The 13,796-nt window shown below is 53.5% G+C and overlaps 1 protein-coding gene across 3 annotated transcripts in view; it reads right to left on the reverse strand.

Annotated features, from left to right (window-relative positions):
- Positions 1-10,505: 10,505 nt before the first annotated feature.
- The window catches only part of GNB1L (G protein subunit beta 1 like), a 59,284-nt gene continuing 55,993 nt past the window's right edge, over positions 10,506-13,796 (reverse strand). For all 3 annotated transcript variants that reach the window (XM_036014579.1, XM_036014581.1, XM_036014580.1), the window contains one exon: positions 10,506-11,044. In XM_036014579.1, the coding sequence (XP_035870472.1) occupies positions 10,793-11,044 (252 nt within the window). In that variant the 3' untranslated portion in view covers positions 10,506-10,792. The remainder of the gene's footprint in view (positions 11,045-13,796) is intronic.

The raw sequence follows: 13,796 nt of genomic DNA on the forward strand, positions 1-13,796 counted from the left end.
TGGGGAGATCTTGCAAATCAGGACCTGGCTCCTCAGGCCTCAGGCCCTGAGCTCCACCCCACCTTGGCCCTGCCCCCAAGGCTGAATGCATACACCCTCCATACATCCTCCTTATCTCCTCTTCGCTCCTGTGTCACCCTAACCTCATGTCCTATCTTGATTTTTTCCACCATCTCCAAACACACCTTTTATCCCAGAAGACATTTTCTCAAATCTTCCCCGGGGTTTCTTTTGTGACCTCATCACAGCAAAGGCAGTGATATCAGGCAGCCAGGGCCAGCGGAGGCCTTGTTGAGGAAGAGTCCAACCTTCCCACCCTGCTTGGGAACGGGGTCTCCCATGTTCAAGGGTGACTCTGGGAGAGAGGAGCCATTTGTCAAGGGCAGCCACTGGGCCCAAAATGTAGAATTGCGGGTAATCGGGTTGGCTGGGCAAAGCTTCAAGGGAGCACATCTGCTCACAAGGAATGGAAGCAGAGACTCACACCCGAATGTCAATAGCAGCCAGTGTCGCCAGAACCAGGGCACAGGCCAGGTGTGCCCAGCAGGTGGGCAGGTGAGCACGGTGGTTCCTCCACCTGCAGGGCAGGCAGGACCCAGCAGTGAAGAGGAAGGAACACAACTTGGGTGCCTGGCAACCGTGTCAGGTGAGCAGACCAGCCAGGCTCAGGAGGCGGTGCCCAGGGTGAGTCCATCTACGGGCAGGCAGCGTCTGGAAGGAACAAAGCTGCAGAAGGCTAGCGCGTGTGCCGGGCTGCGGCACGGCCACTGCAAGGGGCAGGGTGGTGTTCCCGGGCAGTAGAAAGTTGCCACCATTCACACAACCATCTACCAAGAGTGAATGTTACTAAATGTTCAGCTCTGCTCTCACATATTAAAAACCTGCCGGGCCCTTTCTTGCCTCCTCCTTTTCTTATGTTTTGATCCCATTCTGGTGTGTCTGTTCTTTCCCTTTTCTCCTTCTTGGCTTCTTTAGTGAAATCGAATGGTGTCCTTTGACTAGTTTAAGGGTTTGTTTTTCTCAATGAGCAGAGCAGCATGTTTTTGTTCCTTCTCCAAGTAGGTAAGAGCGATGTCAAGTTTCATGGGTCACAGGTAGGAAAGGTGTGTGCCGTGGCCCCCCGTTTAGTCCAGGCCTTCTGCCCATCCGGGCATTCAGGCTCTAGTCTACAGGGTAAAGGGGACCCATTTTGTAAAGTGTTTTTTCTGCTCTCATCTGGAGTTGTCAGCCCCATGTTCTAGGGGAGCAGAGCGAGAGCTCTGGGTGTCTAGGGGCACACACCTCTGAACCCTGAACGCTCGCTCTCGAGATAAAGGCATCAGTGCCCACTTTTTTGACACTTTGGGCCCAGGGTGTTTGATGTTGAAGCTGGGTGCTGGCTGCACTGGATAGCTGTTTTTCCTTTCATTTGGTCTATGGTTGAAATTTCAAAATAAACGATTATGAGTTATCCAATGAATTCTCAAGATTAATAAATTGTATATTGTGTAATAAATGATTCCTATATAGTCCCACTCCAACTCAGTTGTAAATCAAAATCTAATGGCATAGCAAAGTAAAATTTCCTCGATGTTTAAACATTGGTTGCAAATTTATTAAAAGTCCTTCTAAATATTTAACAAAAATGACAAGCCTAACATATCAGTTCTACGAGTGCCTTAACATTCCAGGAAAGACACACACACACACACACACACACACACACACACACTATGAGAATCACTAAAGCAGGTTTTAAAAGCACTGTTTTTAGGTTTTCTCTAGATGGTTTCTCATTCTTTGTTAGGTGTGTTCTCAGCACCCACAGGGCTCAACCTGCCAACCAGGTTGTCGGAAATGCAGCTCTGGGTCAGGCACCTCCAGGGCCTGCTGCTGCCATTGAAAGGCTGGCCCCACCCCGGCCTCAGACTGAGCCTCTCTTTATAACAAAACTCTATAGATTGAGGAACTCATAGCAATAGCCCTGTCTTTCAAATTTGTATTCAGTTTCTGACCCGTGGCTTCTCTCCCTGAGTCAATGGCTTCTCTAGGTTTCATGTGCATGGGAAGTCCTGACCTACTCACTGTCCTATTATTTGGAGATATGACCCTCATGTGTCAGGATGAGCAGCCTTCCTCGTGAGCATTTTGTCACACCCACCAGGGCTGACTGAGGGGTGCTGTGTGCATGACTGGACAGTCCCACCTGATAATGGCAGGACCAGGTGCATGGTCCCTGGTCCCCCCCACCCCCCACTCCTTCTCCCCAGCTCTGGAGCCTCAGTGGTCTGCACTCACTATTTCTCATGGCACAGAGACACAGGATGAGCCTCATTTGTAAAGGCTGCAAACACCTTGGCCTTCCTCCATCACCTGGCTCAAAGGACAAGCTCTGGGAGCCCCACATAAGAAGTCCAGCTCCCCCAAGATTGCAATGCTGAGAAGTCATGCAGAGGAGCTTGCCTGATGGCACTCCCTGGGCCCAGTCCTCCTGGGGCCCCACAGTCCAGCAAGCCCCTCCAGATTTCCTGACTGATGGGTTCCACACGCACAGATGCTAGGTTTGGGCTGGTTATTAGATATCAGCAATAGATATCTGCAACAGAATGAGAGCAAATGACTAGATTACTTACTATTTCACACCTTTACAAAACAACAAGGAGGGTGAAATGCGTAATGGGGCTCAAATGTATGGTGACAGATGAAAACTCAACTTTGGTGGTAGGCATGATGTAGCACGTACAGATGTCAACTATGATGTACACCTGAAACTTACATTATAAACAAACATTACCTCTATAAAAAATAAATTAAAAAAATAAATGAAACACTAGAAATGTAAGCATCTTAGTTTGTTCAGGTTGCTATAACAAAATGCCAGACAGTGGCTTATAAACCACAGAAATTGACTTCTCATCATTCTGGAGGCTGCCAGTCCATGTTCAAGGCTGATTTTGTGTGTTGGGTGAGGGCCTGCTTCCTGTTCATTGATGGCTCTCTTCTCTCCATGTCCTCAGGTGGTGGAAGGAGTAAGGAATTGCTCTGGGATCTATTTTATAAGGGCACTAATTTCACTCATGACTTAAGCATCTCCCAAAAGCCTCACCTCTTAATACCATTACCTGGGGGGTCAGGTTTCAACCTATAGGTTTGGGGGGACCCACACATTCAGACCCTAGCAGTCTCCAGGCACACTTTGACTGGATTACAATACCTTCCTGGTATGCTTTTTGTTACTTTTCTCATCTGAGTGCCAATGAGAATTCTTGGATTATTAGTCTCACCTGTTGGAAGTGACGGCTGTGGCTGTCATTTTGACGCCTTGTGCATCCCAGGCCTGTGTGGGAGGCCCCTTGACCCACAGCGCTGCTTCTGGCACCTCTGAACTCGTCCTGGCTTTGCGGTGGCAGCAAGAGTCCCCACATCGGCACCCTGCTCCAGTGGAGGGCCAGGCAGTGAATACTTTTGGCTCCTGGGACCTGTGAGGTCCCGGATGCTGTGGCACAGATGTGGCTGTTGACAACACATGGGGCATACCTTCCTGACCTGCTCCAAGGGCCTGAGAGCCCAAGTTGGGTGCAGGCCATGAGCACTCACCAATTTTTTTCAGTTTAGCACACCATGTGGGCATGCCCCACTGTCTGTGGTAGGTGGGTGTATCTCCCACTCAGATGCTCTTTCATGTGGACCCCCCCCCCCAAGCATGGTTTTGGAACTTCTTTTGGTGGACATCTGTATGGGTGGGTTAGGTGTGTCTACCCTGCTCAGCAGCCATCGCCTCTCCCTCTGCATCTAGCTCAGCTCCATCCGGCCAGGTGCTTCCTTTCTGCCTGGCTCCTAATGGGCCTCGTTGGCCGGCTGGTGCAAGGGCCGAGCTGCTGCTCTCTGGCCTGGGGAAGCAGACTCTAGCTAGGGCTGAGCTGGCCCCAGCGCATATGAAAACCAGAGCAAAGGCAGAGATGCTGCAGGAGACCGGGCGAGGGCTGGATGTGGGGCTGCAGGATGGGGAGGTGGCCTGTCTTCACTGAAGCACAGGTGCACAGCAAGCTCAGATTTAAGGCCTTCGACTGTGCCAGCTTGTCTTTAACACCAGGCTTTCCCATGAAGTTATAGCTAGTTGAGTATCAAGCATTTCTAAAGAACCCCCTGAAGGAATGTTTTTTCTTTGTGCAAACAGTCCTTTTGTGTACAGGGTGTTCTGTGGCTTCTTGGCAGAGACACAGGTGGGAAACACCTGACTGAACATCACTCACTCAGGAGTGTAAAGACACGCACCGCACGTCAGCACAGAGCCAGCCTGCCGAGCCAGCGCAGCGGGGTCTCCTAGGCTGCTGCGCCCCAGCAGGCCCTTCCTCGGGTCATCCTCAGCATCCACTTCCTGGGGTCACCCACCACCACACACAGGCCAGTCTGAGTATTCCCAGAGCACACAGCTTTCTGTCATTATCCCATCTATGAAATTCAGGAAGCATAGGAAAAGGCAGTGAATTCTGAAGACCTCGGGCTGTGTCCCTGGTCACAGCCTGGTCTGCCATCAGCCTCCCACTTGCCTGAGAGGAACCCGACTGTCAGTGGGATGCTGGGTAAGTGCTGCACACCTGCTGGGTGGGGCATGACTGTGGGACCCACCTTGCAGGCCAGCCATGGGGCTGGAAGAGGGTCGGCAGCAGGTTCCTCTGATGCTCTCTCTCTCCAGGCGCACGTGCTGGGCCACTCAGCCACCTGCACTGCTGGCCAGGGCTGCTGGGCCTTCTCTACCTCTCTGCACAGCTGCCTGCCTTCCAGAGGAGGTGGCCTGGAGGTGGGACCCACCGCAGCCCTGGCTGTCCTGTTGATCAGAAGGGCCCCTTGCCCTGCACTGGAGGCAGTGACCAGGGATGCCTTTTTTTGTGGTCGAACACGCGGATCCCACACTGGGCCATGAAAGTTACTGCATGGAACACCCCAAGGCCACTTCTGCTGGCCGTGAGGAAGTGTGGCAGCCTCCAGGAGCCTGGAGCTTCTCCTACAACACAGGGCTCTGCATCCTGCCACCAGCCATGAGCGTTGGGAGAGGCGCCTGCACCACTGCCACCTGACTGCAGCCTGGAAGGCCCCGAGCAGTGGCCCCAGCCATGCCGTGTGCACACTGCAGTAACAGGGCAGCAGAATATACTGACCAGAGCTGGAACCGCCCACAAGAAACATCTATTGCTATCCCCAAATATGTTGTGAGAAGCTTCACCACAATCTTGAAGAATGTTAATGAAGAATAATGTGGGAGATGGGGGAATAAACTCCGCATCTCCCAGCTGATGGGCTGGTTGGACTGGAAAATGTCTTGCCGAGGGTGTGAGGGCACATGATGGGAGGTGGCTTGTCCAACACGTCCCCTTGCACTCATCCTGAGGAACCTGGGACTCTGCCCCATCCATTTTCTCCACTTGGCACCTCTGCACAGCCTTCTTCCAGGTCCTGGCAGCTCACAGAGAGTGGCTGACTACTGGGAAAATAACGTTGATGGCGGTGGCATAGTCACCACGGTTTAGCCACTGGGGACTGTGTAAAGTGAAAATGACTCCTGAATTAAACAGCATTAAATGTAAGTCCCAAAGGAGGTTGCTCAGCGAACAGTAAAGTAGCCAGAAAAAGCACTTTGGAACTGGGGAGAAAATCATGGGACGGATTCTTCTTTTCAATGTTTTTAAAGATTTTATTTATTAGTTTTCAGAGAGAGGGGAAGGGAGAAACAGAGGGAGAGAAATGTCAATGTGAGAAACACCAGTTGGTTGCTTTTTATTTGTGCCCTGACTGGGGACCAAACCCACAACCCAGGTATGTGCCCTCATTGGGAATTGAACTGGCAACTCTTCACTCCGCAGGATGACGCACAACCAAGCCACACTGGTCAGGGCTCGTGGGAGTGATTTTGCAAAGCCACCTGATGCTACAGACAGATGTGGCTGGGTGTGCTGTGCCCAGGGAGGGTCCTGTTGGAAACACCTGACCTGAGGGCAGGTGGACAAGCAGGGCCAGAGATAACTGGACGCGCTGCCTCCGGCCCTCCACCCAGCCCCGAACCACCCATGGGGACAGGCAGACACCACCTATCAGCAAATGCACCGGCACTGCCAGCCTCCAGCTGTGTGACCAGGAATGGGGCTTCCCTCACGGCCTGAGGTGAAGGTCAAAGGCCTGGCTGAGCCCAGCTCTCCCTTTCATCTGATGGGTTGAGGAACAGCACTGGCAACTGGACTGCCAAGGACAGGCTTGTCGACTGACACTGGGTGTGCAGGAACATCTTTAAGGAAAAGCAGGCCTTTTGTGTTGTGGTAAAATGGAAACTGGAGAACACTTTTCAGTGGAGTGTGAGGCCTCCCGTTGTCCTCTGCCTGAGCCCCACGGACTATTCGAAATGTCGGGGGGCCATGCCCAAACAGCCTCTGTGCAGGTGTTGCCCCAGGGGTGCCTCATGTGACCCCACCTGGACAGGCACAGGTGGGTGTGGGGGAGGATACCGGCTGTGCTGAGCTTTCTGGCCTGAGATGGCCTCAGTGGGTTGCCTACTATTGCACCCTCCACCGGAGTCCACAGGGCCTAGCCAGTTCTTCTCTGTGGCTGGCGGAACTGCATGGTACAGACGGACCATAGTTCACATCTCCATTCATCTGCCAAGAGACATTTTGGTTGTTTCTAGTTTTGAACAAAGCTGCTGTGAACGTTCATGTAAAGGAAACAAAGAAGCCACCCCATGGAACGTAGAGGGCCCAGAGTTAACGTCCAAGGGACTAACCACGAGAGCACACTTGGCCTTGGAGCCGCAGAGGCTCCTCCTCACAGAGCACCTACCTGTCCTCTGTGAGCAGCGCAGGGACAGCACCTGTGTCCATGCTGCAGCCCATGCTGGATGGTCAGGGAAACTGGCTAAAGCCCCTCCCCCCACCATGGGGGTCACAGCTGCTGGAAGATGGCAGTGCCCCTGCACACCTGGGTCCCGGAGCTCAGCCTGCTCTTGGCACTCGGTCAGGTTTGAGGAAGGACTTGGCCCTGGGGACGTGACAAGGATAATCTGAAGCCCTGCAAACATCAAGCATCCTCCCCAGGCTGGCTGGCTGGGACACAGCCCATTCCTTGTGGTGTGGGAGGTCTGAGTCTGCTCGGGTCCGTGGTAATCTGCTGCGGCCCCAGGTCCTACCGAGGCAGAGGCCTGCTGTACAAAGCCAGGTCCCACTGTGGGTAAAGAGGAAGAGCCCAGAAAACGACCTGGATGGCCCGCTGGTTCGGACACCAACATTCCTAGTACAGCTGGTGTCACTGTTGTTCTAGGGGGCTCAGCTGAGTAAACAAAATTCTCAGCCACCAATCTTCGGTGACATCCATTAAGCCTCAGAGGCTGAGGATCCTGCCACCTTACCCACCCAGCCCTAGCCCAAGGCCCTCTCTGCACAGAGAAGGGCCACATCAGGCATAGGGGGCTTGTGGGGGACGTCCGTCACAGCCCAACTTGGTCCCCACACACTGAGATTCAGCCACAAGATGTCCCCAGGACACTGCTCACCAGCACGACTTGGTAGACAGCCTGGAGCCCAGCTCAAGTCAGCTGCCTGTGATGCTCTGTGAACCTGTGTGCGCCTTCAACGTCAGGGTGAGGGCCACACGTGGGCATGAGGTCTACGTCACCAGCACCTCCTCCTCACAACGTCCAGGCATAGGACCCGAGCAGTCAGCATGCACGGCTCACCTCAGCATGAGCCGGAAGCACCTTATGCTGACTTGCAGTACCCCGTCCCTTGGTCTGTAACACCCCGCCAAGGCTAGCTCTGTAAATCCATGATTCTGACAAAGGACAGAGTCGTCATGATCCTTGATGAGCTATGACATGGACTTACGCAGGGGCAGGGGCACAGGCCCTCAGCCGGGACCCAGCCTCACAGCCCTGAGGCTGCACCAGCCCTGTGCAAGCTGCCTGGGAGTCCAAGCTGAGGAAAGATGGCCACGGGGAGTCCCAGCACAACAGTGGGTTTGAGCAGGGCCCTGGAAGGGTGCAGAGGAACTGATGAGGTGCCCTTCTCATGGCGGCATCTCCACAGCACAGCCTCACTGTCCCCAGCACCTGAGGAGGGACGTTGCCACTTGCCCTTTGCATGTGTTCACAGCTTTGCTTTTGTGAGAAGGACAGGTGGGTGTGGAGCCTTGTCTGACAGAGGTCATTGCTATTTGGTAGTACCCTGTGGCCATTGTCACCTCTGGTCCAGTGTTTAGGGCGTGGACATCTGTGGAAGTGGCTGTGGAGGCTTTGCTGGAGGTCAGCGAAGGTTCGCCTTCTGAAATGACCATCCACAAGCCGGCGCCCTACTGCCTTCAGCCGTGTGAGCAGGAAGGCGCCTCCGCAGAGACGAGGCGGAGGGTGTGTGTTCTGAGGTGGCCCTGAGAGGCTTCAGTTGCTGCCCCAGTGTGTGGCCTCTTGGGGGAGCCATGGCCAGGCTACCGCCTGGTGAGGTCACTCTCCACCGTCTCTGACTTGTGAGGAGCACCCAGAGCATGGCTCCCTGCAGCTCCCCTCATGTCTGACGAGGTGCGGGTTCCTGCAGCCCAAACTGCTCCTCTTCCTCACGACATTCATAATGTGGAAGTCCCGGCTACAGGACACTCAGGGGCTAGTGTGGTCCCTACCTAAGGTGCTAGGGGACACCTGGCAGCACCTCTGTCCAATGGGGTCAGTGTGGGAGGCCAGTCCCTGCACTGGGTGATCCATGAGCTCAGGATCAGGGCTGCCTTCCCAGGATGGTGCTCAGTTCTTGGGCGGGGCGGGGTGGGGGGCGGTTGCCGGACCCTGGCGGAAGCTGGGCAAATATCAGCAGTACATTATTGTCAGCAGTGTAGTGGGGTCTTTCCTCAAGGGGCCTAGCTCTATGACTGAGGGGCTAGGCCTCCGTTTCGGTGGCCCAGGTCAGATGTCCATTTCTTAGATCCACAACACTTCCGCTCATGTGGACCAAGACAGACCTCAACAGGCTGCCCCTCGATTCCATTCCCAGGGACCCACGGTCATGGGCCTGTGCCTGGGCCGCTGCGAGTCAGACTGCTGACTGGGGCTGCAACCCCAGCGGCCACCAAGACAACCGTGCCCGCCCTGTCTTTAGCAACTGGGTGCTACCAACAGGCCCTGCCAGCCCGGGAACCACTGCACTTAGAGATCCCTGTTCTGTGGCAGCAGCTCCCATGCAGTTTCTGACCTGCAGAGAAGAGTGACAGCAGAGTCCTTCTGGGATGCCGGGCCCCTCACAGTTGTATTCCTCCCAGTGATGGGGAGGGCGTGTCCCTGGCCCCTCCTGCAGTGGGTGAGCGGGTCTCCTGTGGCAAGTCACCTAGAACACCCCAATCTCCGTGAGCCCTCATGTCCCCCCTCTGCGGTACCCCAAGGCGGCTCTGGCATTTCAACTGTAACTTAGTGTGCCTGCCTTGTGGTCCTTGTTTCAAACTACCAGCAAGACCTTGGAGGCCCTTCTAACCCCTCGAGTGCGGCATCGAGGCCAGACCCTCTGTCAGTGGACCTGTTCCAATGGATTCGGCCCGATGCATCTCATATTCCTGCCACCTGGATCCCACACGTGTTCTCCAGATTTCCGCCGGCATAAGCCGGGAGAACCATGCAGCTCTTTTGGAGCATAGCCACCTCCTCATGGGTCACACTTTGTACCTCACCCTTGGGGGCCTGCTGGGACCTGAATCCAGTTACAAGCAAAGCAGGGCGGGGCTGAGGATCCTGAGTGTCCCGCAAGGCCCCTGCCTAGGGGGAGGCTATTCTAGGTCCTTCGGGTAAAGGAGGGTGGACTTCCTCTGGCAGGGCCCAAGGGGGCTCTTCTGTCAAAGAAGCTGGCAGAACAAAGGGGTTTGAGGCCCTCAGCTTTGCCGGAACCTGCCCACAGTTCCCACCCCAATTTTAAGGATCCTGTTTCTTCCCTACCAATGACCTAGCTTTAGGAGAAGATGCCCTGATGGCAGGGCTTGGCCACACATGGGAGGAGACTCTGGGTGCACTACCTGATTGGGGTGCCGATGCCCAGTTGCCCTGTGTGTGTGGCACCAGCTGTCACTGCGCCCTGGGTACCAGGAGGGCCAGGCCTGGCCTGTCTCATCTACGGCTGCTGTGCTTTCTGCCCAAATGTAGCCCTTTGCCATCCTTGGTCTCACTCTCTTTGGGGTGGCCCTTCCTCCCACCCATACTGTTTGACCTGCCCCCCACCATGGGCTCTCTTTGCCCAGCTGCCTTTGCCGTCCCTCCTCAGCACCCTCTTTCTGCCTCACTTCCGTAGAAGTCAGTCACTCCCTTCTCATGTCCTGGCCTCAGCACTGTGCGTCAGAGCTCCTGCCTATCCCTGGGGTGAGGAGCTATGTATCAAGTCCTGGGGACCACACTTAGTGTCCCCTGTTGGATGGGGGCTGACCAACCTGCCCTGTGGAGGGTCTGAGTAGATGACACTCGCTCGGCTTTGACCCTGAGGGGGAAATAGGGGTTGCCTTAGAGAATTCATACCCCAAGCCTACAGGTTTGCAACTTTAAGTTTACTGGAAAGCACCTCCCAGGATGGCCTCTAACCTAGGCCACACATGCCCAGGTGTCTGGCCCAGTTACTCTTTGTGAACCACAGAGTCACTGCTGCACGGATGCTTAATTTCACAAGAGGAAACAAGCCTCACGCAAAAAGCAAGGAGAACTGGTGACTTGATGTCCTCAGGGGTCCTGAAGCATGGTTTCCACATGCTTGGGTCAGATCAAAGTGTGGGTGCCACCTCTCTGTCCCTCGTGTGTCTGGAACAGGAAGCGGGCAAGTCACGAGCGAGGGTAGAGTGACCAGACGCTGATGCGATGATCCTTGGACCCTGCTGCCAGCAAGCCATCAGCAGCAAAGGCCAGGCAGTGGACAATGGCGGTGTGGAAGGCCAGCACGGCCAGTGGCTTCATCGTCCGCCAGTGAAACACACGGACACGATGGTCCCAGCCCGCAGTGGCCAAAATCTTTCGGTCAGATCGGATCTTGACATCAGAGATCCCAGGATTGGTGAGTTCATGAGTCCTGCACACCTACAAGTTGACAGTGGCAGAGAGAACCATTAGGTGGCTTCTTAGACCTATCACAGAAGCTCCCACCCACAAACACCGTCCAGTAGCTCGAACGAGGAGGGAAATGTGGGCTGCACACACCTGCAAATGTACCCTGTTCCTGCTGGGAGCTGGGAGCAGGCCTGCCGAGGGAAGCAGCCTGACCCCTGCCCTTGGCCAAACCCTCAGGTTAGGATGGAAGACTTAGGCCCTTCCCCCAGAGAGCCCCAGAGGCCCCACGGAGCTGCACCCCTGCGAGAGCCCCCTGCATGCAGTCTGCTCAGTTCAGAGGCTGCTCAATTCTGTCCCATCAGGCTCCCAGGAAAAGCCGCAGTGGGCTGGACCCTGCGGCCCCTCACCACAGAAGTAGACTACACCCAAGTGCCCAGGCGAGCAGAACATTTCCTGCATGACGGCGATGTAAAATCAACACCTCTCCCTCTGGGGAAACCTCCCGCCCATGGCAGCACGGGGAGTACGACAAACGCAAACTCCATCTTCTACAAAACTGAGATTAAGTGAAACCTTGAAATGCAAGAGGGGTTCAAGGGCTGCCAAGAGTGGGAACCAGCAGCATGTGGACAGGATGAGTGGATGCCAATACTGAAGACTAATGTGGCAGGAGGAACTGTAGCCGTGACCCGGCTACGGGAAAAGCCTTAGGCCCCGGCTGGGGTCCCAGAAGAGGGCTGATGCTGGCACAAAACAAGGAGTTGCACACGCACACCCTACCTGTGTGGAGCAACCATCCGGGCTGGCGTCTCTCTGGGGCGCAGCACCCCTGTCCTCCTCAGTGCTAGGGATGACCCCTCCCTGGCACGTACCTCCTGCAACCAGAGCTGCCTTTGTGGTCATGGCTGTCCTCAGTTACACAGGACGCTGTTGTGCACTGCAGGGCATCTGATATCTCTGTCCCCACACACTAAATGACAGAGGCACTTTGCCATCGTTGTGACAACCCCAAAGGGCCACTTCCTCCCACTGCTCCTATGTTTGGCCTAGGCCTGGGTATCACACGGGCTTGCACTGCCCATCCCTCACCAGCACCCCCTTTTCTCCTAATTCTCCTCCCAGTGGGGCCATAGCGACCTCAGTTCAGAATCACTCATTTCTACAAAGATAACACAAGGTAAAAGAAGCAAAGAAATATGGGAAGACAAATGGCAACATTTCTTGGAAGCAAATGGAAATTCTCAGCAAGCATTTTTTAGCCATAAGTTAACAAACAAAACTTTACGAAGCAGTGACCTCTATAAAATAAAAAAACAAAGACAGAATGGAGGAGGAAACTTGAGCCGGCAGAGCACAGGAAGAGGTGGCAGGAAACTCGAAGAAATGAAGGGGAACTGGGAACGGCAGACAGAGACTCAGAGACGCCTAACAAGACCGTGAAGGCAGGAATGGCGCAAAGTGAGCGCAAGGAAGGGAGACGAAGGGCTGCAATGGACTGGACAGAAAACAGACATGGAAGACAAGGCAGAGGTGCTCCAGCATTCACTGATTTAGAAAACCAATTCTTTTAAATTTATTTTAGAGAGAGAAGAGGAAGCAAGGAGAGAGAGAGAAGAAACACAGGATTTTTGTTCCACTTATTTATTCATTCATTGGTTGCTTCTTGTATGTCACCTGACTGGGGATTGAACCTGCAACCTTGGTGTATTGGGATGATGTTCTAACCAACTGAGCTACCTGGCCAGCACTAGAAAAATCAATCTTCTAGAAATGGAAGTCTTATGATCCAAGTCCAGAGAAAGGCTACGGAATAGTCAGCAATAAGATACATCTAGTAAAACCATTGGACATAACAGCTAATAAAAGTCCTTTTGGTAGTCAGGCAAATAGACCAAGTCAGTCTATGGGGGTAAGGTTTAGGCTGTCCTCAGAATGTCCTACGGCCACATCTGTGCCAGCGGATGGCACCACAATGGCTGTGAAGGGAGGCATGGCCCAAGAACTTCATATCCAGCCAAACTGCTGCACAAGTACAAAAACAATAGACAAGCATTTTTGAACATGTAAAAACCAAAGAATATGCTCCCATAAGCTCTTCCTGAAGGACTACAGGATTAACCCCAGTCTCATAAGAGAGAACTGGAGAGCTACAGCAAATGGCCTGGCAGAGAAAACTGAATCTACTTACCTGCAGGATTAGGTCTAAAACAATATGGGGATTATGGCTTTAGAACCGGTTATGTAAGTAACAGAAAGATGGGAGGGTAGCAAGAGGGACGGGATGTTAAGTTCACTGATTCACTCATCTTTTGCCATTTGGGAAAAAGATACAATAGTCAACCTCACATTTGAGAGATCACCTGATACCCCACTGTAAATAATGACAAAACATTATTTCCTCCACACCCCCCACCACAGACATTAGGCACCTTTGTTACCTAGTATCTGCCCTTGTATTTCTCCAGAAAGGAATAAAAACAGAATTATGACTGGAATCCAAAGTTAAATCCAAATCTGTGCTATGTGTAAGACAGACAGCAAAACAACGATCAGCAGAGATATACCAGGAGACTGCAGACAAGTGGGGTTCCATCTTAGCAAAGACTGAATTCAGAGCCAAAAGCATTGAGCCAGACTATATGCCACACTTAACAATGATAACAGGTACAATTCACAATAAAGAGCTGTGAATACCTGTTCAACAAATAAACAGTCTTATCATTCATGAAGCAAGAACGATAAGAAAGTGGCTCTGAAGGAGAAACTGGTACCAGACTGGTCC

Source organism: Phyllostomus discolor, chromosome 13 (genome assembly GCF_004126475.2).
Source record: "Phyllostomus discolor isolate MPI-MPIP mPhyDis1 chromosome 13, mPhyDis1.pri.v3, whole genome shotgun sequence".
NCBI lineage: Eukaryota > Metazoa > Chordata > Mammalia > Chiroptera > Phyllostomidae > Phyllostomus > Phyllostomus discolor.